At 43.1% G+C, this 22,584-nt stretch overlaps 1 protein-coding gene across 2 annotated transcripts in view; it reads left to right on the plus strand.

Moving 5' to 3' along the window:
• The first annotated feature begins 387 nt into the window (after positions 1 to 387).
• si:ch73-22o12.1 (nectin-2) overlaps positions 388 to 22,584 on the plus strand; it is a 157,097-nt gene continuing 134,900 nt past the window's right edge. The window contains exon 1 of one of the 2 annotated variants that reach the window (XM_015950281.3): positions 388 to 777. In XM_015950281.3, the coding sequence (XP_015805767.3) occupies positions 693 to 777 (85 nt within the window). In that variant the 5' untranslated portion in view covers positions 388 to 692. The remainder of the gene's footprint in view (positions 778 to 22,584) is intronic. The other variant, XM_070551116.1, reaches the window with a different exon arrangement.

Raw genomic sequence — 22,584 nt, forward strand, 5'->3', positions numbered from 1 at the left:
CGAGAACTGAAAAATTTATTTTTATTATGAAAAATAAGAATTTTGATGTCATTTGGAAACTCCTGACTGAAAATCGTTCTTCAAAGGGACGTGAGATCTAATGTTTATTGATTTTGGGAGCAAACCTTTCTCTCTTGAGTCACTGAACAGATTGTAAAACCACCACGAGGCCCATCTGAATCATATTTGGCTAAATCCGGATCACTTCACACCTGCTGATCAGTTTAGATCCAGGTGGGGAAAAAAATTGTGTCAATTTCAACAAGTTGTTCCGTGACTTCCCCCCCCCTCCTCCTCCTCCTCCTCCTCCCCTCCGCCGTCCCTGTCCCTAATTGGTTTTTGGGACGATGACATCACCCGGTCAGTCCCACGCGCGGACAGTCGCGCGCTCACACTTCAGAGGGACTAGTTGCTGTAGCGGCAGCGCGTCATCATAAGCGCGAGCGGCTGAGGTGGGAACTGTTCACCTGTGCGCAGCCAGGACGAATTCTCCAGGATTTTCCTTCGAATAAACTCCTTCTGCCTTAAAGGCGCACAGAGGAGCGCACTCTCCGCTGGTCTACAAGTTCCTCTTCACCTAAAATTCAGTTTATTTATTTTTTTGCCTTTTACTGTGAGAGTTTTGTTTTTAACGACACTGAGATTACCTCCATTTGATTTTTTTTAATTCCGGAGAGACTTTGTGGATCGTAATGGCGAGAAATGACGCTCTGAATTGGCCCGACGGCGCAAAAATGATCGGAGTTCTTGTTGCTGCGTCGATACTTCTCCAACACGGTAAGAAAACTATCCTGCTCCCGTTTCCCAACCCTGGAATACGGTTTAGTCAGTTTCCGGTTGAAGAAAGGTCAGGCGAAACCCGACAGGTCATTTACAAGCTCGCGCTCTTCCGGTGATTTTTCAGCCTTGTTAATTAATTTTTCACTATTTTTTAATTGGTTGAGGTGACGTCACTGATGATTAATTTGATTGCTCCGGAGTTGGCGGTAAAACCCGTGGGACCTGAGTTTCGGTGGTGACTCAACGCCATTTGCAGCTTCCTCGTTAAGGTGTGGCTCTGTCGCACAGGTGTATGTCGGCTCAGCTGAGACTCCCAGCTCGTTCCTCTCTCAGTTAATCCACCCCTCATCATCTATTAGCTACAGCCCAGTTAATAAAAATGAACTAAATGAAGTCAGAGGGAGTGACAACTGAAACGTCATCACGGTTAATGTGCTGCTGACAAACGCTCCAGGCCCAGGTGCTGTTTGTTTTTATTAACTCCCACCAGCCAGATCTTTTTGTGGCGCTACATTAGTAACTATTACTTTAAAGTGACAGGACACTAAATTATTCAGGTGTTTTCCACTCCCCCTCTTTAACTCAGGTGGCATACAGGTACATCAGCAAGAGCGCCGCCCCCTTCCTTCATTTAAAGGAAACAGATTTTTCTGGTATGGTTTGGATTATGAGTCAGAAGGTTGTGATGCTACTGTGAAAACGTCATCGTCATGTTTCTGTGTCAAAGCGTTGGCTGTAAATCACAGCTGTGTTACACAATGTGTGTGGGCTAAATCATATGTGATCTTTAGGAAGTAAAAGCATGAGTATTATTAATCAAGCATGTCCAAAGTGTGGCTCAGGGGCCATTTGCAGCCCACAGAATGATCTTCTATGGCCCTGCACCAATTTCTGTTGAGTTTTGTTTCTCCACCAGGTTGTATATGTAGACCAGGCCCCCACAATGCGGTTCAAAAATTGAAGCAATCCCGGAAGTACCAAAAATTGCAGTTCCACCCTCATCCACTGGGGGCTGGTGTCAGAAGTGAGCAAATCCTCATTGACTCCCCTGTTAAAACTACCAATTTCACAGCAGAAATAAACATGTTTACAGCCTGGTACCAAAACATGTTTTTGGTTTAAATGATCTAGTTTACACTCATGACAACTCTGAGGGGGGTGAATTTTTTCTCACTCTTCTGTTTAAGTGTATTAAAAGCCTAAAATTCTGTATAATTAATGAGCATCAGACCCACGTGACCACAGAGCTAGCTCCGGGGAAAGGCCTCAGTAGAGCCTCGGTCTGGCTTGGAAACTGCTCCGGGATTTTGAGTCTCTGTGTTTGTGTATTCTTTTTTGGATATTTTTTGTGCAATTGTTGGACAAAATGACTTGCTGTGGCATTAATTGCACTAATAGAGCGTCCAAGGAGTCTCCACTTCATTTTTTTCGGTAAGTAAAATTATATTTATGTATTTTAGGTCACTGCTGAGCTTAGATTTTAACATGTACTGTTTAACCATGAAATTTAAATGTAATAGGGTGAAACCCAGTGCATTTAACATAATGCTGCACTTTAGAAAATGGGTTGAAATATAACATGTTGGTGGAGCTGGGTTCCGACTATCGGCTTGTGGAGCTCTCGGGAGACCGATGTTTTCCACCCGGTTCTCCCCTCCCCGCAGCTCGGCGCATCTCTGTCTGATCGCGGCTTCTGACTGCTGCGCGGGCTGTCGCCTTGTGGAGCTCTGGGATGGAAACCTTTCCACCCGGTTCTCCTCAGCGGCAGCTCTGCGCATCTCGGATCGCAGCGGCACTTGTCTGCTGTGCGGCTGCCGGCTTGTGGAGCTCTCGGAGACCTCTGTGTTCCACCCGGTTTTACCCAGCGGTCAGCCCGGCGTATCTCTGACTCAGAAGCTCTGGTGTTATGCCCAGTTAACTCCGGTTGTAGCTAGGTTTCTACCTCCGTTAGCTTAGCTCCCACCTCCGTGTTAGCTTTGGGTTAGCTTCAGGTTAGCTTGTAGCTAGTTCGACCGGGTGTCATCAGTTGATTCCAGCCTTAGAGCCCCACCCTCAGCTCCTCCTCTCTTCCCTTTTGAGGAATTGTCTGGGCTTGACGGAACCTGTGACACGGTCAAAATGGCGGTGGTGGCCACCTCCAATTTATCTTCAAAAATGTGTTATTGGAGCCTACGGAAACCCATTGTCCAATATTTATGTCGATGATGTAGACTGACATTTATCGATCCGTTTTTGAGGATTATTAAGAAAAATACCTTTAAAATAATTTAGCAAACATTTATGACTATTTTGGCCCTTACCTTGGAAAGTTTGGATACGCTAGTCTAAAGCCTAGTTTGTGCTTCTGCGTCACACACGCATCGACAGATGTTTTGCTCTCAGACTTCTCCGTCTCCTGGGGAGTGTTGCTAAGCAATTCCCCACCAAGACAGCAGAGTTTCCCATCGTTTCCATCCACCAATAAAATGCTTGCTGCACATCTTTTTACTCCAGTCACAGGTGAATGAAACGGTCATGTTTTTTGGGGCTTTTCCACGAGGTATTGTTCAAGCTGCTCCGTGTCTGGTGCTATATATATTTGGCCTGCTATGTTTTTTAGGGCAGCGTCCTGACCAATCACTAGCTTGCTTTTCCGGTCCTTTTCGACAGATGCATAGAAAAGTGGGCTTGACTTCGTCTGTCCTCGCGAGCCTGCTGAAGAACCCTCGCAAGGACGGATAATGGCGTTGCGTTCCTCCGTACCGACGCAGAATCTTAAACTAGGCTTAAGGCTGGAAATATTCTTGTTGTTTTAATCTTGCGTTGTTGCAGGCTGCATCTTTAACATCCATGCTGCTGCACAGCATGTGGTACTGGAGGGTTCCACCAGGGGGCACGGTAGAGAACTCATTTTAAGATCTTTAATCTCAGTAAGTAAGTCCTTAATGCAGGCTTGCTGTTTTGTCAAAGTTGACAACTCAGAGAACTCAGACCAGATAGTGTCCTTGGTTTGTGGGGTAAAACCAAAACAAACATGGCGTCAGTAGAAGAGCTCAGTAACTGGTTAATTTTAGGATCACAGGAGAAAAAAAGACAGCAGTGATATTGTAGATGGTATGAAAGACCTCTAAACCAGAGAATGAGTCACTATGCTGAGTGTGTCTTGCTCCACCTACTGGTTACTCGTATATTGCAGCGTTCAAACGCGTTGCGTTAACTTCAGAAGATGCGACCAAATGACCCTCAAATCGGTGCCATTTTAAACACGCGTACGTGTCTGGAAACGGCAAGTATGTTTTCAGCATAAGACCTCTTAAACAATATTTGAGGTGAAAAAAGTACCCGAAATTATAAAATGAAATTAATAATGGATGCATTTAACAAGAGGTTCAGTGCCAGAAGAATGAAATAAATTAAAGGCAGACGTTCGCATTTAGTCTCAGAAATTGAGCCTTAATCATTTGTTTTCATTTAATTTAACAACCGTTTAACATTGTGCACTTATTACAGTACTACTGAGCTGCAGTTTGGTTCTAAATATTAGCAAATCTGGTTTTCACAGACAGACAGAACCTTGTTTAGGTTGTTATAGACCTGTGCAGGATCAAAAACGGTCTGTTTATTGTAAACTTCCAAACTGATAAACACGTTTTCTCCCAAAGGGAAGTCTGAGTTCTTGGAAGCAGCTTCTAAAGTTGCAGGAACTAACAGTTGCTATAATCTTGGACAGAGTAACTTTTGAGTGTTAATATAACACGAGTAGAAAGGGGGAGAGACAGTAACGGTTTTTGACACAACACCTGTCTCACTCAGCCATCTTTGTGTTCAGACCTAACCCAAGGCAAGCGTAAGCCTGGGGGTCCCCTCACACCACCAGGGGCCCCTCAAAAGCGCCAAAATGGCATGAAAAAAAAGTAGTTTTAACAAAATTATATTTACACATGCTTTGTTTCATATAGGTCATTTGTTTTGCTTGTTTTGGTAGTTTTAGCCCATTTAGCACATTTTACACACATTCCAAATTTTAAGAACAAAACTTAACTCATTTACTGTAAATTGAGTATTTTTATGCTTATGTTGATTTCAAATAAGTGAATTAAAATCCAACTCGCAAAGCATTTCAACATGCAAACCAATCAGACCGTTTGTTGGTTTGCTACCGCTGTACAGTAAAAACCAACAGCTATAATAAAACCAGTATGATATAAGCTAATTACAAAAGACGCTAACGATAGTGGGCGTTTTACACTCATGGTGTAGCCTAGAAACGATGAATCATCTGGTGTTGATTCGTTGGTTTGGGGGCCCCCTAGAGAAAACCTACTTGGGGCCCCACAAAGGCTTGGGCCGGCCCTGGTTGTTTAAAATGTTCTTTCTATATAACATTATTCCTTTTGCTCACGCTTCACGCTTACTGCACTCAGGCACAATTTGTACCTTATTTTGTGCGCTCCTTATAAATTACCCGAACACCTCCGCCCTTTATAGTTCCGCATTTTATGTTCCTCGACATTATAGCCATTAATTGAACTAATTCAGTTAAATTAAAATTGATTCACTTATGTCCACATTGTGAACGCGTTGAAACTAAACCCCCACCCCGAGTATGCAGTATAGATGCATTTGCATACTTGTGTGTGGCATGAAACCAGTTCATCCTTCTTGTTCCTTTGCCTCACAAGGCCAGCTATTTGTTTTCTGGTGTAATTGGGGCAAGAATGTAGGACTCCATCTAACGTCCCTGGCAAAAGCTACAGGGGATGTTTCTCCTTTTTATTCCTCTACCAAGAGGGAACCATAATATGGTTTGTTGTGCTTTTCTTCTCTCTTTTAAACAAAAATCTGGATTCATAAGGACAGTCACATCTTTGAGTTATTCATGCGTCTAAGCTGTTTTGTCCAATTTCATTTAACAGCACATGAAGTGCACTTAGAGGAAGGGAAAAATAAAAAACAAAAGCTTTTACATATTTATGAGTACAGATGAATGCGGGGTTTAGCAGAAACTACTTTTCGTTTAGTTTCACTGGAGTTCAGGAACTTGAGTTTTTGGTTCCTGCAGTTATGCAGCTTAAGCTAAAGAAACTTTGTTTTTTTCCCCCCAGCGCCCCCTCTTCTGTGTTTATTCTGCAGCTTACTGTGGTTCTGACTTCAATAAAAAAAATCCAATGAAGAGTTTATGGGGTTTTAATCAAGCTTGACTTTTGTAATACTTCTTGTATGAATGCAGTTTGTGAACTTTAATCAAAACGAGCAGGTGGGCCTCCAGTTTAAGCTCTGCGTCTACCCCCACCCCTCTACTATTCAACGGCGTGTAGATGTAGGTCAGAAAAGCTTGGCCTGTCACCATGGCGATGTTTTTATTGGGAGTAGGGTGGGCTTTGGTGAGGGGGAGTTTGAGGCGGGGAGATGGTGGTGTGTGTGTGTGTGTGTGTGTGTGTGTGTGTGTTTGTGTGTGTGTGTTTCGATGACTCTGATCAGTTTAAAGGAGACAGGTGGAGTCTCTGCACGCTGCTGCTCTGCTCGGCGGGTCGGTGGCCGACTTCTGGACCAGCTGGAAAACTCAACAGGCAGAAAACGATTAAGACAGTAGCCCCCCCCCCCCCACCTCCCCTCTTCTCTCCCCCACCCGCCAGTTGAAACTTCCCTCTCTCCCGCCAGCTCCCTCCCCCACCTCTGCTGTCGAGCACATAGAGGCCTTGTTCCAGCCTTTTTTCGGCTCTACCTTTCATGCTGTCCTGTCCAGTGCTTTTGTCTGAGTGATGGTAGCGATAGGATCGTTCAAATAACCCCTCCGCCCCCTCCTGCCCTTCCTCTCGTTGGACTCAAGGCTGTCCCTGTTTATGACGGGAGCGACGTGCAGACCGACTGGGAAACAGAAACCACACGTGACCTCTCCCTGGTTCAGCTGCCACGATTGTTTGCTGCGTGTTTTTCCTTCCATCCTCCAATCACACCAAACCAGTATTAAACGATTTTTACAAATGATCTTCAGTTCCAGTCTCATCTCAAGTTATTTCTACATAACCCGCCCTCCCACACACACCCTCGGTTAGATACTTGGGGACTCCAGTGTAGTGATATTTCTTTTGGCAGTCCTCTTGTGTGCAGTAGCTCAAACTGTTAGGTCTAACTACTTCCCTCCACATGGTGTGAACAGCGTAGTCCTGCCAAGCCTCAGACCATTTATCATCAGAGCAGAGAAAGAGCACTGTACTTTGTCCATTAAGAGGAATAATTCATGAATCATCATGAAAGGAGTTTATTTTCTGTCTGACTAGTAAAAATAAAGGGATGTCATTAGTCCCAGTAGAACAAATAATTTTTCTTTAACTGCTGTCGGCGTTTGGTCCTATCGTTATGTAAATGAGCCGTCCGATCGCCTTTGCACCGGTTCCTGTAAATGTCAGAAGGATTTTGAAAAGGTCGGGAGTGTGTGTCCGTATGTTTGTATGGAAGTCAGGTTTTAGTTGTGAAACCTTCTAGGACACACACACACACACACACACACACACACACACACACACACACACACACACACACACACACACACACACACACACACACACACACACACACACACACACATACATATTCTCCCAGGTACTAAACTGTGTTTCACTGTTAAAATGACACACCAGTGACCCCTTTTGATCACCATTAAGAGTCTGTTGATTCAGAAATAAAAGAACGCTTGAATTTATGAGTTAATGGAGCCGTGCACGTGCTATCGAGCTGTTGTCTTTCTGCGCGGGTGCACGGTGGCAAATGTGGCGCCAATAATTCTTGCATAACAAGTTTTTCACACGATTGACTGACTGAACTATCTGGCGTTTCACCAAGTGACTCCAACGTTGTGGACTTCTTCCTATGATGGGCATTGTGAAAAATCTTCAGAAACGGAACACCTCATTTAACAACAAACCAGTGATGAATGAGTGATGAATGGGGGGGCGTTCTAACCGAGGTGTTGGAAACATTTTAGAGAAAATCCTTTCCTGTCTTTATGGATGCTTTCTTTGTTAGATTAATGTTGATGCTCAGCAACTTGCAGGATTTTTATCTGTATAGACATTTCCCCTTAATTTTGGTTCCTTTTGCTGTGTAAAAATGTCATTAGCAGTGGTCAGAAACACAAACAATCCATCAAGTTTATTGTTTACTTGGCAGGAGTTGTTGTTGGGCCGGGTGGATGGGTCTGAAGAAAGGGTGCAGGACCAAACTGGGCATTATTTTTGTGTTTTCGCTGTCATTGTGGATGTATAGTGGTGTATCCCACTAAACAAAGATATTTTTCTACTTTTTGAACGGTTAGGGATGGGTACCTTTGACATTTGAATCGATTCGGTACCAATTCCCGGTACCTAGGAATCGAAACCTGTACTTAACGGTACCAATTTTCGATACTTTTGAGTGTTTAATATTTTAATTCTCTTTTATAATTAAATATATATTTTTCTCAATATATAACCATATTTGATAAATATCACGATAAATAACATACAACTGTTTGTATTTTAACATCGTCCTTGTAGTTTTATAAGCTGATAATTAAACTCAAGCAAACATCTTTACTGTGAACTAAAGTTACTGTGTATCTTCATTCCTTTTACCGTCCTTTTTCATTTGATTTTTCCTACTGGGAAGATAGAATTTCCGAGGAGAAAGCGAACACACCATTAGCTGATAACATTGGTGGCAATGGTAGCTAACATATCAAGCTAACGTTAACTTAAACAGTTTATTTAGCTGCTGGAGCAGATTAAAACGATGATGCCTCACACTTAGATCGTTGTCACTTCATCTTCACCCAATCACCCGTCGCATTTAGTAAAGTGAAGCCAAACTTTAGAGCGCGTTCATGTTCTTCTAGTCGGAGATTCGGAATTCCGAGGAGAAAGCGAACGCACCATTAGCTGATAACAATGGTGGCAATGGAAGCTAACATATCAAGCTAACGTTATCTTAAACAGTTTATTTAGCTGCTGGAGCAGATTAAAACGATGATGCCTCACACTTAGATCGTTGTCACTTCATCTTCACCCAATCACCCGTCGCATTTAGTAAAGTGAAGCCAAACTTAAGAGCGCGTTCATGTTCTTCTAGTCGGAGATTCGGAATTCCGAGGAGAAAGCGAACGCACCATTAGCGGAACGGAAGCTAACATATCAAGCTAACGTTATCTTAAACATTTTATTTACCTACCGGAGCAGATTAAGATGAGGATGTCTCAGATTGTTGTCGCTGGTTTCATCATCACCCAGTTACCCATCACATTTAGTGAAGTGGACCCAAGCTTTAGCGTGCGTTCTTTCTACCATGCTGCTCTGTTTACAACTCGCTCGCAGGGACCGACGACATAACGCTCTTGCGCGTGCGCAGCTTTCTTGGCAAGTTCTCGTTATGAAGGACGGGTACCGAAACGAGGCACCGTTTAAAATGACGTGAATCTGTGCTCAGTCGGTACTATGAAATTCGGTCGGTACCTTTAAAAAGTACTGAATTCGGTACCCATCTCTAATGGTGATCCACACTAAAGTGCAGATTAAAAACTACCAGAGCGGGGATTTGCAAAATGTCTGTTGGCTTGTGGATGTAAACAACAGGGTTTTAGGTTTTGCAACGTCGCTTGTAGGGTTGGGCATCGTTTGATCTGGTGTGATCAGCTCTGAAAAGCATTGATCACAATTTGCAGATCACGTTTATTTTTCACGGAGATCGGCCGCGGACTCCTCTTCCGGTCAGCATTCTAGGAATCGAAAAAAAAAAACTTTGAACGATTCTGGGAAAAACTAACAGTTGGAACCGATTCCAATCGATGCTCGATGCTCAACCCTACGTGTGAGCGACCTGTGTTCATACTAACCCCATTCCAGCGGACATGAAAGCTACGTGTAATGTGATCAGGGACGAAATTTTGATTTCAGAAGTGGGGGGGACACAGCAGGCTTGTGCGGATTTGGGGTGGGGGGTGTTATGTAAAGACCCCTTGACACGTCACGTGCCCATCTCAATAATTTTTCCATCCTCAATATATACATATATATATATATATATATATATATATATATATATATATATATATATATATATATATATATATATATATATATCAAAGTTAAAAAATGTACAACTCTATTATTATTTTTATTATCATTATTGAAGTGCAGTTTTGGCTGTTGACAATGGATAGGCCATTGTGTTTATTGTTTTGGGTCTTTTTTTTTATTGTTTTTGGTGCAACATTTTCTAACAGGGAGTGAGATTCCTTTTTTATTTAATTTTTGTTTGTTATTTTTATTCATTTAGAAGTTCTGGTTCTGGACATTTCAATGTTAAATGAAGGTTTATTTGTTGCATTTTAAAGGGTGTACTTGCATTATTATGATATATTAACATTATATTAGTGGTTATTTTGGTCTAGATAATGTTGACAATGATATCGTTTATCATCAACAATTTGTTGGACAAAATATAGTCCATCAAAATGTGTTACTTTCCCAGGCCTAGTCAAAAGTATAAAAATTATTCATACATAAACGGTCCCTCCTGAGATCTGGCCGTTTGTTCATTTGCTGTGTTAGAGGACATGCTGAACTAATGTTTTACACATGATCATCACCCTAACATTTGAGTGTATAAAAACATATTAAATATGTTTTTCCCTTAAAAGTGTTTAAACAGTTGTTGCATTTCAACACACAAAAAATAAATGGAAAAAATAAGATAAATCTAATGAAAAGTGTACATCTTTGACATTAAGCTTAAAAAAATCTGTTGACGATGATGATACTGTTCATTTTTCAGAGCTTTTTAATGTGAACATATACATTGCAATAGATAAGTTTACAATAAAGTTAAATGATAAAAGTTTTGAAGTTACACTTCTACTACTACTAGTAATAATAATTATGATGATAATAGTAATAATAATAATAAAAAAATAATTATAATAATACGAATAAATTGTGTCTGAGGAGTCAGTTATGTGGAGGAGATGAGTTTGTAAAAGTTAGTTTTGAGTATGTTTGTGAAGGAGGAGGTGAGTGAGCTTAATGCAGGGGTGTCACATGTTCCAACTTACGTTTTGACTTTGAAAGAAGTCTCTTATATCCACTTTTCGGTTTCTTGACATGCTGCCTCCTGGCTGTGCCTAACTACCAAAGACTCACAAATGAACACTTATTCAAATGTTATGTAATGGAAGCTGAGCTGAGCTCTGATATTACACAGCGTCTAGTTGACGATGTGACTCAGTACCGGTGTTCCCTAGCGGCTCCAAACTAGCAAAACAACGTGAGCACGTTCTGACTGTTAACAACTTGAGTGACAGCAGCAACAGCCAATAATACGTTAGCAAGTATCAGCAGAGCCAATAGATTAGCTTTTGGGCGGGTCTAATAGGAAACCGGTTTCCATTTCGGTCCTAGTGCTCAACCAAATCCATTTAATGGAGCGTAACATTGTTTTTGGACGGAAAAAAGTGCAGGGGACCAAAACTGCCTTTTGAAAAAGTGGGGGGGGACATGTCCCACCCGTCCCCCCCCAAAATTACGTCCCAGAATGTGATAGCTGCGTTTTATCCATGAGCTCCCTTCCAACCAGGAGCATTTCAGACGCGAAACCGAGTTGCAGCTCCACATGTGATTTCAGAAGTTGACCAAATAACAAGCAGAAAGACATGCATGTATCCAAAAAGGTCTGAGATTTATCAGCTGCCAAGGTTTTAAAGTGACATACATTTGTCTGCAAATGACTTTTATTTTGAAAGTTTCCAGATGTTTTGCACTGCTTGTTTCACTTCCTGTCTGGCCCAATCTAAACTGTGGAGTTGACGTGTTTTGAAAGTGTAGGGCGTTAAAAAAATAGATGCAATGATGGTGTCCCTTTGCTTCTCGGACGCGTCGAAAACTGTGCTGCCGGTGGAAAGGAACGTGTACACTATAAAGTTAAAGTTAAAGTCCCATCAGTTGTCACACACACACTGATGTGTGTGCGAAATTTGTTCTCCGCATTTGACCCATCCCCTGGGGGAGCGGTGAGCTGCAGACACAGCCGCGCTCGGGAACCATTTGGTAGTTTAACTCCCCAATCCAACCCGTTAATACTGAGTGTCAAGCAGGGAGGCATTGGGTCCCATTTTTTCAAAGTCTTTGATATGACCCGACCAGGAATTCGGTTTCACAAAAACCCGGCTGTGTGTGTACATGACCTGAGCTTTGAGTCAGTTGATGCTTCAGGAATGAGGGGGAAGTGTCGCATGTTAGTGTTTCCTACATCTTCATCCCTAGCGCTGTCATCTTCAGCCCAGAGATCTGAGCTTGAACTGTTTTTGCTCTAATTGATTCCTTAAGGACGTCTTCTGCAGCCTTTCTTCAATAATGAAAGCGTCTTTCCTGCAACAACAAGAGGTCCTAGAAGCCAGAGGCTCTGGGATGGATCTGTTTCTTTATCAGCATCCTTTCTTTCATCTGCCCTCTTGGCCCGTCCGCCCCCCTGCCAAGCCGGCATGCATGGTGACCTGTGTGGAGGTCACACTGAGAGCCCCCCCCCCCTCCTTTGGGATGTTTGTACTCGACTCCCTGTGTTTCCTGACTGCTGGAGCCATTCCCATCTGATACAAAGAAAAATGAGCTGAAATCCTCCTCTTAGAAGGAATGCCAAGCGTTATTAATATGAATGGGGCCGCTGAGGGCTTTCCAAGTACGCAACAGCACCCAGGTCGATGCTTCTCTTGGCAGGAGGTGTTGGGTCAAACGACGGTCTGTACCAAACACAGACTGATAGTGGTCAACTGCGACAGAGCGCTCCGTAATGTACTGAAACCGCCCACGTTTGGAGATAATGGAGAGTTTTAAGACTGTTTGCTGGAGTAGCGTGCCAGGGCTTATCTTCCAGCGCTATTATGCATGAGGCATGCTTTATTTTTCAGGACCCAGACATTTCCACATCATTAGTCAAGAACTCTTCTGCCAAGTCTGCTTTTTCCCCTCCCATGTGCGTGTTTCTAGCTAACCCTAGTTGGTATTTAGGGAGACGCAGGTCAAGCTCATTCCAGCTGAGCCGGCGTGGAGAACGAGCCGTCATTTCGGTTGAAGATGCGTTGAAAGACTGCCAAACTCTTAAAAAAAAAAAACTAAAAAAACAACAGCTTCTTAATTAACTAGGCTTGGGAGACGGTGTCTCCATGACCCCGCTGTGAAAACGGCGAGGAGAAGGTGGAGCGGGGGGTGGGTAGAAGATGTCGACATTTACAAGTTCCTCACTGCGGCGACGTTGAAGGAGGATGTCGGGGAACGCGGAGTGGAAGTGAACCAGCGAGGCTGAGAATTATTAACTCATTTGTAATTTAGTTGCCTCCCTCCACCCGTTTTCTCCCTCTCGTAGCGCATTAGACACGTATTTAATTGCCAAAGAGCTTTTCATGGAGACGGTAAAGGACTGCTCTCTGTAACCTCGTCTCTTCTTATGACTGCTATGTGGCCTTTACCCTCTTCCCCTCATCTTTCTCTTCTGTCTTTTTCTGCTTCTAAAGCCCTCCCTTCGGTGCACTCAGCATATTTCTACACAACTAAGAGCCGAGGCCCTTGACTGTGTCCTCGTGCCCCCCCAACACACACACAGCTGCTCATTAGCGGTCACCTTAATGTATCTAAATGTAGTTTGCGAGGTGGAAGGTGGTTTGCGTTATTGATCTGGTATTGAATGGTGGATGATGCAGCGCCCTTATGTGATATTGAAAACATTTAGGGCTCGCTCGACCGCCCTATGAGCCTTCTCTTTCCCTCCTCCCTCTCTGATAATTCTCTGTCCTCTCTGCCCCCCCTCGAGTTGTGAAACGTCAAGCTGGTTTTTGTCCTGGCTGCAGCCCCAGTGGCCGCTTTCACACCTTCCGGCTATACGAGTACACACCTTTGCATGCCACCACCACCAGTGTGGACAAACACGGATCCGCTGCGTCTCCATCCCACCTGACTTTGACAAGGTCATGTCCAATTCACACTTATCTGTGGCTTGTGGACAGGTAGGCTACAGGAGGAAATTGAATTTGCTGTGACAGGTCTTGTCAGAGCTCTGGGAGACGGAAAGAAAGTCGTACGCTTTTAAAACCTCGTGCACATCGCCCATTTTCAGTTTGGTTATAGCCTTCCGTGTGATCCCAGGCGTCTTGTGCGAGCAGCAGCAGCAGCAGGGTAAAATTACTCTGTTATGGGTAAATCTCAGAAATTTGAGAAAGCTGATTGTGCAACTGAAGAGTTAATGCACAACCGGTTTTGCTTATTGCCCTGGCATGCAGGGAGTGTTCTTGTTTCACCAGATGAGCGGTCTAGGCAATACTGACTTGTTGCTTTACAGATTTTCTGTGAAACTGATGGACAAGTTGCAGAGACGCCGTTAGTCCCCCGGGGCCTTTAAATGGCAGCAGCATTTAAATTCCCGATGTGGCATTAAGGTCAGACGCAGGCTGCAGGTTTATTCAGTTATCAGCCGGGTGTTTTGTCAACACGCCGTGCCGGGGTTTGTTTGGATGTGGCTCTTCGGGGAGAGCAGGTCCTCCTTCATTGGAGTGATTTGTCTCATTTGCTCAGCTGATTGCCTGCTCACTAATGGGCCACTTGTTTCCCTCTGCCCCTCTCCCCTCCGTCACATTTGTGTCTTTGCCTCCACTCCTCCATCTTAATTTATTCTTTCCTTACTTCTCCGTCTTTCTGTTTACTCGTAATGCTCCGACTTCCTTCTCTCTGTAATTTGGTCTGCATAATTGATCCATCTGCTCGGTAAACTGCTGCGTCTTACAGTATCTTATGTTCCCCTCCTCATCTGAGTTTTTCTTCTCCTCCTCCTCCTTTCTCATTCATCAATCCCTTGTTTCTGTCTGTAATTGGCTTGCTTGTAACTTTCTTCTTTTTTGGGAGGAGGAGCTCTCCATTTTCCTTCCAACTCTTCTGCTTTCCTCTCCTCCCCGTGTCACCATCCAATTCCCCAGTTGTCTGTTCCACCTATATCAGTCCCAGGGTTTCTTTTTAAGCCCATCCAAACTGCCTTTGCTGCTTTCCTTCTCCTCCTCTCATTTGCTCCCTGACTTCAGACTGATAATACCTCCTCAGCAGCCCCCAGCCTCCCTACAGGCATTTGTCTTGCAGGCATCTGTACCATCCTAACGAGATTTTCAGTTTCTTTCTCATCTACACATCAATCAGTCGTCCTCTGGTACACTTGCCTTTTTTTTCTTAACAACCCAAAACACCTCCTCCATTTCACCCTGATGGGCATTTTTTTTAAAAGGTTAAGTTGTTGTGACACTTCTGAACAGTCTCACCCTCTGCTCCTGCAGACCGGCGTCGTGCACACAACCACAAAATCTGCTTGCATGCAATACGTAAGGATGTTAGCCTTTTTAAGATTTTTGAATCGTCGAGAGCAAAGGCAGACGAGGAAGTGGGTAAAAGGGTAAAATGAGAGCAGATGTGGGATTTATTTATTTTTAGCAAAGCCAACCTGTCGTACAGTTTTAGGATCAGGTGGAAGATGCCCATTCCTCTGTTGCTGGATGCTTTTACACACTCCTCTTCCGCTGCAGGCAGTAAGCCGATAGTTTGACTCATCTAACACGGATCTCACTCTGGAGATGAAACAGGATTAGGTTGGAAAACCTAATTCCTACTGTGAGGAGTAATACTGAGAAGTACTGAAACACGAAAGAGCTTTACAAGGCTGCGCTGTACTTTTATTACAGGAGCTTCACATTTATCTTCATCTGAATGTAAACGCTTCTTTATTGGTATGATAATGCTGCAGATTTTTATGCTAATTCGTTTCCTCCGAGTACTCCAGTTGGCAGAAAGTTGGGGGGCATCGTAGGACTTGACCTTTAGGGGTGTACAGACGTGAGCGAGCTGCTGACAGTGGCTCTTGGATGCAACAACAAGGCGGCCGTGCTCAGTCCGGTTTTAAGGTTTCTTAAAACATGCTGACATTTTCAAACAACAGCTGGCTCAACCACGATGCATGATTATCTATCTCCAGCATGCACCGACATGCAAACCCTCCCCTGCACACTCACACACACACTCATCACCACATGCTGAATGAGTGGTTTTATTTAAACTCATAATTACGACTGAATCAGATGATGTCAGCTCATAGTGCTGTGAATAAGTGTGAGTGTTCATCAACAAGCTGAGAAAAATGTTTTAAACTTAAAATTTCTAAGCCTGCCTCACTTTAAGATCAGTGGTACTATTTTATGAGTATTACCAAGTCAGTTAGCACAATAAACAACCCTAACATTTGTAATTTATCACTCAAAGCAATAGAAAAATGTGTCATTAGCAAACTATTTGGTAGGATCATTTCAGGACCCTAAGTTTGGTGTTTGGTGCTCGGATGCTTCTGTTTCAGGAAGTAGAAGTCAGCTGGAGGAGAAAGTAGCTTCTGATGAAAGAATTTAGTCTTATTTCCTGATATTTGGACATCTTGCCTCTGATTGGCTAACAGCAACACAACTCTACCACTGACTGAGTTTGTTCTGCAACGTGGATGTTTTATCGCCACAAATAACACAAGCCTGAAGGAGTTCTGCTGTGTGGTGGAGTTGCTAATGGTTAGCTTCTACTAGCTGAGATGTTCTCTGCTGTTTCCTGGACGCTAAACAAACAGCCTCCCCCTTCGTGAGTCAAGATGGGTGAGTCCATGAATGTTAAGTGACAGTGTGATGTAGATCTGTCAGGATTTTCTAATCCTAGAGTTTTACCGTCTGTTTTCTATCAGAAGCTAATGCAGGAGATAGGTGTAGGAGACTATTTTCATGTTCAGCCTGCATGAAAAACTCAGTGACTGATTAATCAGAAATAATAATTAAAATGTTTTTTTTGGAGTTCTACACATTTAATAAAATGTAAATATGATTTATTTTGCCGCTGGTAACTAAACATTCATTAGAATATACACAGAATGTAAATGATAAGAGTCGCAAAATCACAGCAATAAAAATGTTAGGATGCAGTGCTTCTAGCTTTGAATTTTGTTTACCTAAAGCTGCAATAGCAAATCTACAGAACAAGCTAGTTTTTAAACAGTCACCAGGCACTCACCCCTCCCCTCGGGTACCGGCATCAAAATTGTTGTGGTTATTAGCCAAAAAAAAATTTGGAAGCTTTACTTACTTTTGGATTCATCAATAAAATTTGTAAATATGGAAATATTTACTGATTCCATAGGCTCCAATAACACGTTTTTGAGGCTAAATGGGAGGTGGCCACCACCGCCATTTTGACCGTGTCACAGGTTCTGTCAAGCCCAGACAATTCCACAAAAGGGAAGAGAGGTGGAGCTGAGGGTGTGGCTGTAAGGCTGGGATCAACTGATGACACCTGGCCGAACTAGCTACAAGCTAACCTGACGCTAACCCAAAGCTAACACGGAGGTGGGAGCTAAGCTAACGGAGGTAGCAACCTAGCTACAACCGGAGTGAACTGTGCACAACACCAGAGTTTCTGAGTCAGAGATACGCCGGGCTGACCGCTGGGTAAAACCGGGTGGAACACAGAGGTCTCCCGAGAGCTCCACAAGCCGGCAGCCCGCGCAGCAGACAGAAGCCGCGATCAGACAGAGATGCGCCGAGCTGCGGGGAGGGGAGAACCGGGTGGAAAACATCGGTCTCCTGAGAGCTCCACAAGCCGATAGTCGGAACCCAGCTCCACCAACATGTTATATTTCAACCCATTTTCTAAAGTGCAGCATTATGTTAAATGCACTGGGTTTTACCCTATTACATTTAAATTTCATGGTTAAACAGTACATGTTAAAATCTAAGCTCAGCTCGGCAGTGACCTAAAATACATAAATATAATTTTACTTACCGAAAACAATAAAGTGGAAAATCCTTGGACGCTCTATTAGTGCAATTAATGCCACAGCAAGTCATTTAGTCCAACAATTGCACAAAAAATATCCAAAAAAGAATACACAAACACAGAGACTCAAAATCCCGGAGCAGTTTCCAAGCCAGACCGAGGCTCTACTGAGGCCTTTCCACGGAGCTAGCTCTGTGGTCACGTGGGTCTGATGCTCATTAATTATACAGAATTTTAGGCTTTTAATACACTTAAACAGAAGAGTGAGAAAAAAATTCACCCCCCTCAGAGCTGTCATCAGTGTAAACTAGATCATTTAAACCAAAATCATGTTTTGGTACCAGGCTGTAAACATGTTTATTTCTGCTGTGAAATTGGTATTTTTAACATGGGAGTCAATGAGGATTTGCTCGCTTCTGACACCAGCCCCCAGTGGATGAGGGTGGAACTGCAATTTTTGGTACTTCCGGGTTGGACTCTATTTTTGAGCCGCATTGTGGGGGCTTGGGTACCGCCCCTGGGCGGAACCGGAAACCTGCATTACCAGAGGAAACGAGATGGCGCTAAACACCAGTCGCTGTTTTCTAGGTCCAAACATCTTTTGTCATCCCTGACTTCAAATTGTTTTTCTTTTTGGGACTCTGGTAGTTTGTTCTAAAGTTAAAGCGGTAGCAGTGAGCTGTTTCTCCTCATCTGATATCCTTGAACCTCTCCCACTTGTGGTGGGCTGTCGTTAAGTTTGTGAGTGTATGAAGGGAGGACCCAGGGGAGTGTGGCGGTTCGGCAAGTGGCGGAGGTTTTTAGACAAATGTTGTACTCCTTTCAACCTCCACAACATATTTATATCCTATGTTGCAGCGTTGTTAAGAAGCAGGAACATGATGCCAGCTTGTTCTGTAGATTTGCTGCTGCAGCTTTAAATCTTGATTCTGAAAGGAAAATCCCACATGGAAGATGTGTTTGTGTTAATTAGCGCTTAGCGATGGTGAGTTCACAGACCAGTAAAATGCCAGACATGTTTTAATTGCTCCTCAGTAATTTAGTGGTCACAGACCCCCCCCCATCTCCCAGTTTTACAGACTGGTCGCCGACTACATTTACTGATTCTGATCACCAGCTAATTGTGTTTTTGTACATCTCTGCAAAAATATGCAGGTTTTTCTTGCTGCTGCGTTAAATAAAAAAATACTGCCTTTTTAAAACAGACTGGAAACTTTTATGACTTGATTAAATATGTAACATTAACAAAAAGTAGTCAAAAATGAACTCTTTTTAAAGATGTTTTAGTTTTAAAGTCTCTAAACCTTCATGGCCAAAGTGTTTCTGCATGTTGAGCCTGAAGCTGTAATCCTTAAAAACAGAATCGTCTCTCCAAACTTCAGCTCAGACTTCAGTACATAACAATGTTGAGTTAAACTTCATGTTCGTTTTCGGTCTTGCTGTTTTTAGCGAGCTCTGACATTCCCTGGGGCACTTTGCTTCTCAACTTTATCCACCAAACGAGAAAAACCACAGTGGTAACATTCAAAATAAAAGCAGGTTTCAAAGTAAAAGCTGACTAATTTGTGACTGACATCATTTCGGCAAACCCGATTAACTTTTTACTGGTTTATTTGATCCCATCACCATTTCTTTATATCTTTTAAGACCAGTTTGTGGAATTCAGGTTTTGAGAATCTTAAAAAAATATTTTGTTTGGAAATTTTGGATTCTCTAGTTGCAACAGTTGCTTTTAATCCCAATGAGAGAACAAAAAGCTGGTGAACTCATTGCACCTCACTGTTCTCCCACAGCCTTGCTGTTTGTGTACCATAAGACAAAGGTGACCCTTCCTGCTGACGCACTTGAGAAGTATTTCCCGCTCTGTGTTGTTGTTTTGTGCTCAGACGATGTTGTAAAGGGAGGTGATTGTCCAGTAGCGGGAAATGGGATAGATTTTATAGATTCACTCACTTTACTGTAATTGTATATTCATGTTCCCCTGATGTGGAAAGCGCCTGGTAACAGAAGAAACTACTGTAATTAGTTTGGTGTACAAAATGGTAAGAAATGCAGGATTTAAATGTAGGAATGAGTCCAACTTTTCTATTTAGAATTAAAGTATCGCCTTACCCTGCTACTGGTTAAAAGTGGAATTGCATGCCAACTGATACTAAATATACCACAAAGTAAAAAGATCCTCACAGTTGGATGAAAAATATTAAAGTCCAGCAGCAACAAAGCCAGGTCACAATCAGATTTTGTAACCTTGAATAAACAGAATGGTGAGGACTTTTCTTCCGCTTGTAGAGTTGAGGTGTTAGTTTCACAACCATCATGTTTTTTCGGAATCCCACATTGCAGAGGTCACCACTGGCCACTAGGGTGTGCTGTAATCAAACTTCGAGGGAAAAAGGCGTATTCAGGGATGTGCCTGAAGTGACGTACATGTGACTATCCCTGACTGTATATACTGCTGCTTCTCATTTGGATTGCTGCTGTTCAACAATCACACTGCTGTCCATCATTTTACTGTTCGACTTGTAAGTCTTCACCTGCTTGTTAAGCTAATGTAATGGTCACAGCCGCGCTGCATTTATTTACCTATTTTATCTCATTGCTTAGCTTTGGCCTTCAGCCCATGCTGCTGCTTCATGCTGCCGTTAGCTTCTGCTCACTCAGCTTTGAATGTCGCCGCAGGGTTCCTTCATCCTTGTCAATAAAGCCGTTAGACATCGAGGAGTGTATTTCTTCACACATGATCGTGAGCCTGCTACCCGCTAGCATTAGCTAATCTGCTCGTAGTTGCGCTTTTGATCCCAAACAGTTTCTGCCTTTGTGTCTTTGCTGGTTTCTGTTTTCCTCCACAGAACCTAGATTTGCTCATGGTGCGTCAGTAAGCAACTTACTGTTCCAAGTGTCTCTTTCCTCATCAAAACACCAGATTTTTCTCTCGTTCTGATCTCTGTCTGCTCTTATGCCTCCTACATATGAGCTGCGCGCATTGACTGTTAACTCATTCGCTGTCAGCTGTTTCCTGATCGGTAAAGCCCTTCGCTGCCAGCGTTTCTCACAGTATTTACTGATTTTTTAAGTCACAGAACGTTGCACGCTAGGATGGTGTTGATGCCAAAACAACCAAAACAAAGCGGCCTTTTACATCAGGAAGAATCTGCGTTTCGAGCGTTATCCGTTCTTTCATAATCCGTTGTTGAATTGTGATCGGCAGAAGCTTTTCTGGTTCGCGCCTCGCTTTTTTTTTTTTTTTTTACAGCAGCGGCCTAAAACGATCTCCTAACACATGGATTTTCTGCTTCCTGATCACGTGACGTGTGACGTATGCGAATGAAGATCGGCTTTAGAGTTGAGATGTTTGTTCTCACGGTACGGGGGCTCGTCCGACGCCCACACAGTAAAAAAATGCAAATGACAACTTAAGTCGCCATTGGCAGTGAACAGTTGGATTTAAAATGACTTCCTGTCTCTGGCTCCTTCAAAGACAGTTCAAAATCTGGGTGTTGTGATTGATGAACACCTGACCTTTAAAGATCATGTTGCCTCTGTTGCTCGTTCATGCCGCTTTGCGCTGTACAACATACGTAAGATCAGACCATACCTAACACAACATGCCACCCAGCTCCTGGTGCAATCTACTGTCATCTCCTGCCTCGATTACTGCAATGCCCTTCTAACTGGTCTTCCAGGCTGTACTGTGAGACCTCTTCAAATGGTCCAGAACCTAGTGGCGCATCTGGTCTTCAATCAGCCAAAAAGAGCACACGTCACCCCTCTGTTCATTGAGCTCCACTGGCTACCGCTAGCAGCACGCATCAAATTCAAATTGCTAACACTAGCATACAAAGTCCGAGATGGTACGGCTCCCATCTACCTGAATCCTCTTGCAAAGGCTTACGTCTCGGCCCGGCCGCTCCGGTCATCACAGGATCGTCGGCTAGCAGTGCCTACACCACGCTCAGGACAATCCAGACTCTTCTCATGCGACGTTCCACAAATGTGGAATGACCTTCCAAGCACTACCAGAACAGGGACTTCCTTTTCAATTTTCAAGAAACTCCTGAAGACCCTGCTCTTCAGAGAGCATCTTCTAAACTAGCACCCTCCCTGCACCCGTCCCCCCTCTCTACTGTCCACTCCTTGTTCCCTCCTCTTCATGACTGATGTCAAGTTGTTATCGTTGTTGTTAGCCTCAAGGGCAACATGCCGATTATCACTTGTAAGTCGCTTTGGACAAAAGCGTCTGCTAAATACATAAACATAAACATAAGATGACGACTTTAGTCGTCAATGGCAGTGAATGAGTTAAAGGTTGCGCCACAGGAAAAAGTGAGTCGGCGTCAGAGTGCCGTCCAATGTGAAGTTGTTAAAGTTTAAGGCTCAATAACCACTGAAACCAGTTACAAAGCAATAGTTTAAAGTGTTACAAGTTCTTAAGCGTTGCTTATAACTTAGGTTTGCCACTAGTCATTTATTCTGGAGCGTAGAGTGTGAGTCGAGGCTTTCCTTCCATATGCTTTTGTCTGTTTTAAATCAACAAAAGGAAATAGTCTTATAGTTGGTCTCCTGAAGTTATTTTCAAAGGGAAATTGAATTATTTCTAATTGAGGTTCACTCATTTAAATGGTGATATTTTAAGATGTAAGATGATTAGACTTTTTATCACGTACTATTGAAATGAGAAGAAAACTCAAACCATATAAAGGTACATTGGTAAAATAATAGATGTTGCATAAGAACTATCAGGATCTGAGAACACATTTAGTCATTAGTTTTATTTTCTATTTCATTTTATTTTTTTTTGCAATTTTTACTTCTATTCAAATGAATAAACAACAAATGAGTTGTTTCCTCTTGTTGGGAGAACAAATAAGGATTTCTGTCCTGATGGTGCATTTTCCCTGTTTGGAGGTTCGTGTTTGCACGTTTCCTCTTCAGACTGCGGAGGGGAAATGTATTTAAAATGAAACATGCA

Source organism: Nothobranchius furzeri, chromosome 5 (genome assembly GCF_043380555.1).
Source record: "Nothobranchius furzeri strain GRZ-AD chromosome 5, NfurGRZ-RIMD1, whole genome shotgun sequence".
In the NCBI taxonomy this organism is placed as follows: domain Eukaryota; kingdom Metazoa; phylum Chordata; class Actinopteri; order Cyprinodontiformes; family Nothobranchiidae; genus Nothobranchius; species Nothobranchius furzeri.